Source organism: Sinocyclocheilus rhinocerous, unplaced genomic scaffold, assembly GCF_001515625.1.
Source record: "Sinocyclocheilus rhinocerous isolate Xijiao unplaced genomic scaffold, SAMN03320098_v1.1 scaffold447, whole genome shotgun sequence".
Taxonomy (NCBI): domain Eukaryota; kingdom Metazoa; phylum Chordata; class Actinopteri; order Cypriniformes; family Cyprinidae; genus Sinocyclocheilus; species Sinocyclocheilus rhinocerous.
This window is the reverse complement of record NW_015648653.1, coordinates 364,451-367,275: the sequence shown is the minus strand read 5'-3', so window position 1 is coordinate 367,275 and position 2,825 is coordinate 364,451. Positions and strand designations below refer to the sequence as shown.

General features: G+C 34.3%; 1 protein-coding gene across 1 annotated transcript in view; it reads right to left on the bottom strand.

Annotated features, from left to right (window-relative positions):
* Nucleotides 1-2,616, bottom strand: part of LOC107710165 (GTP-binding protein Rheb-like) — a 10,673-nt gene extending 8,057 nt beyond the window's left edge. Inside the window, exons 1-2 of the mRNA XM_016514902.1 lie at nt 2,260-2,616; nt 316-387 (exon numbers count right to left, since the gene is read on the bottom strand). Of these exons, the coding sequence (XP_016370388.1) occupies nt 316-387; nt 2,260-2,311 (124 nt within the window). The 5' untranslated portion in view covers nt 2,312-2,616. The remainder of the gene's footprint in view (nt 1-315; nt 388-2,259) is intronic.
* Nucleotides 2,617-2,825: the final 209 nt, after the last annotated feature.

Genomic DNA, 2,825 nt, shown 5'->3' with positions numbered 1-2,825 from the left:
GTAGGTATGTGGGGGCGTGTTCGAACGAGCCGTTTTAGGTAGGTGTGGCTGACTCTTAACTTTTATAAAGAATATCTCTTTGGATTTGAGACTTTAGTCTTTGCAACTTTACAGATCTTCTTTATGCACCAAGAGCTTGTAACACTCCAAAGAGAAAGGAAAAATTGAAATCGCATCATATGACCCCTTTAAATCTTAGTAGCATATATACTAATTGCTAGCCACTACATGCATTTTCCCATTATGGCATTTTAGAATCATGCAGGCTAAGAATGCTAGTAAAACAGCATATCAATAAAGTATTCCAGTACTCACTGTTTTCAATAGTAGGGTCATAGGAATCTACAAATTGTCCTTCAACAAACTGTATCGTGAGGGAGGATTTTCCTGTTGTAAAATAATTCAAAATGATTATCAAAGCAGTGTTTAACAATAATTAGTAACAAAAATGTGCCATCTAGTATAAGGGTGTTGTTGAATGTACAATGATAATCATAAACTATTTTATAATAATGGGAAAAAATGTATAACTAAAGTAGCAGAAAGGTGTTGAGAAAGCTGCTGACTGATCAAGACACACATGTATATGCAGGTTAAGAACATGCCACTAACACAACGCATATGTGTAATGCACTTTGTGAATCCTTTTTTTGCTCTTTTTTTTATTACTTTTGCAACTTCTGTCGAATTTGTAAAGGTTTCTGAGTCACTTTCATGTCATTTTCATGGGTACGTTAGGCCTGATACACAGCATAATGCACTGTAAAATTACACATTTTGAAACTTTTTATTACAATTTTTATGATTCCATTAAGCTGACATACAGTATGGAATAATAGAGAATAAGCTGCCGTTTCCTTGTTCTAGAAACTTTTCAGAAGGATTTTTTTATTTTAATGGATACAACTAATATTACCGTATTGGCCCGAATATAAGACGACCGCGTTTTTTCAGATGTATTTCCAAGAAAAAAATATCGTCTTATATTCGGGACAATACGGTACATTATTGTTTCTCACATTACCAAAATATGTACATCTACAATCTAGTTGAATGATAGCTGATAACGGTAGAAATATAGCTTGCAATCTGTAAACTTGCAGACCTAAAGGCACCAGTCAGCAAACAATACCACAAGATCTGCCACTTCACAAGGCAATACATCAAATATGCAAGAATTTCAAAGGTCCGCCAGGTGTGTAAGATAAAGTTATACAGAGGTTTACATTCATCCACTAATATACACTTCCCTAATTAAAGAAGAAGAAGAGAAAACACATTTTAACTGAACTAGGCCAACTTATATATATATATATATATATATATGGTGGTTCCATCAATATAGATTTACACTGTATTGTTGCAACTTAGATACTGATTTCTTAAAAGGTATAGTAAGAATCTATAATTTTTCTATAATTCTAAAAAAATTTTTTTATATATATCAGCCATCATATTACACTCACCTTTGACGATGACAAAAAACGATTACTACACACCAGCAGATAATGAAACTAAACTTACTTATATATTGTCTCAAATGGGTGCATTAAAATAGACTGGTACAGTAACATGTTAAAACTTTGGCAGAGGCAAAAGGCAGCCTCATATTGCTTCAACGGGACGGCTTATTCTTTGTTTTCGTGCATGTCAATTTCACGAAACGATTAAAACGGCACAGTAAAAATGTCAAATTCGAGCTCGAATCATTCTGTATTGTTTCAAAATCATTATGGGGTATTAAAGTGTTCATTAAACTACAGTGTCACATTTAACGTACCCTTGAAAATGACCGAGAATGAGCACTGTAAAGCCCTTTATGGACACCATCGACACGTCAATGTGAACAGTAGAGTCATTTAAGGTGGAACAGTAAGTGGCATTAACTAACTAAAAAGGAACTGCAACGCATTACAAATCACTTTTGAGACATAGCAAGATGTTACTAGAATTGCCCGATTGATGATATTCGTGTTTTGATTGGCAAATGATTGAAAACGATCGTGTGTGATCCTCGTGTGATGAGATCTGCACGTTGCTAATTCCTGCCATGTGCTTCTCCATTATGTTTCCAAATGCTGGTGCCCTGTTTGAAGTTTATTGTCAGTGTCGAAATAAATTAGTAAATTAACTTAAAGTGGCTGGAAACCAGAGAACAGCTGAAGTTAAATTTACTATACAGCTGTAAGAACTCTGCTAACTTAGCGACTACATAATATCAAATACTTTCTACTGAAAACATATTTATCAAAGACTCACCAACTGAACGATACCCCAATACAGCAATCTTTCTGTATTTCGGTTGAGGCATTATTTGAGAATAACCTTTGAACGTCGAAACCAAAGAACTGGAAGCTAAGAAAGAAATAGTTTATCAAACATTAGAGGTCTATCACGTGATAACAACAAACTTTTCCACGCCCTCCAGAAAGAACTTCATCATTGTTTCTGTCGCATAAAATAAAACTTTACGGTTTGTGTACGTCGTACAGCCAAAAATAGTTTTTCTTTGGAAGTAAAACTTGAAGTATACAGTGACGTCTTAAAACTACGACGAATTAACTAAAATGCTTATTCACTGCAGTAGCGTGTCTTCTACTTCTAGGTTATATTGCGGTTGGCAAACCAACTGTTGGTGCATTTCGCCACCTACTGGGACGGAGTGTTAAGCGTTACTGTAGAAGGGGAAAAAAGAAAAAAAAGCTATATTCTGTAATGCAAAGTTATTTATTTAAAATATATATAAATTAATCATGTCTACCGGGTCCACATGTCATGCAAAATATCATTACAGGGTTGCAAATAAGCATTATAAGTTTTAAATA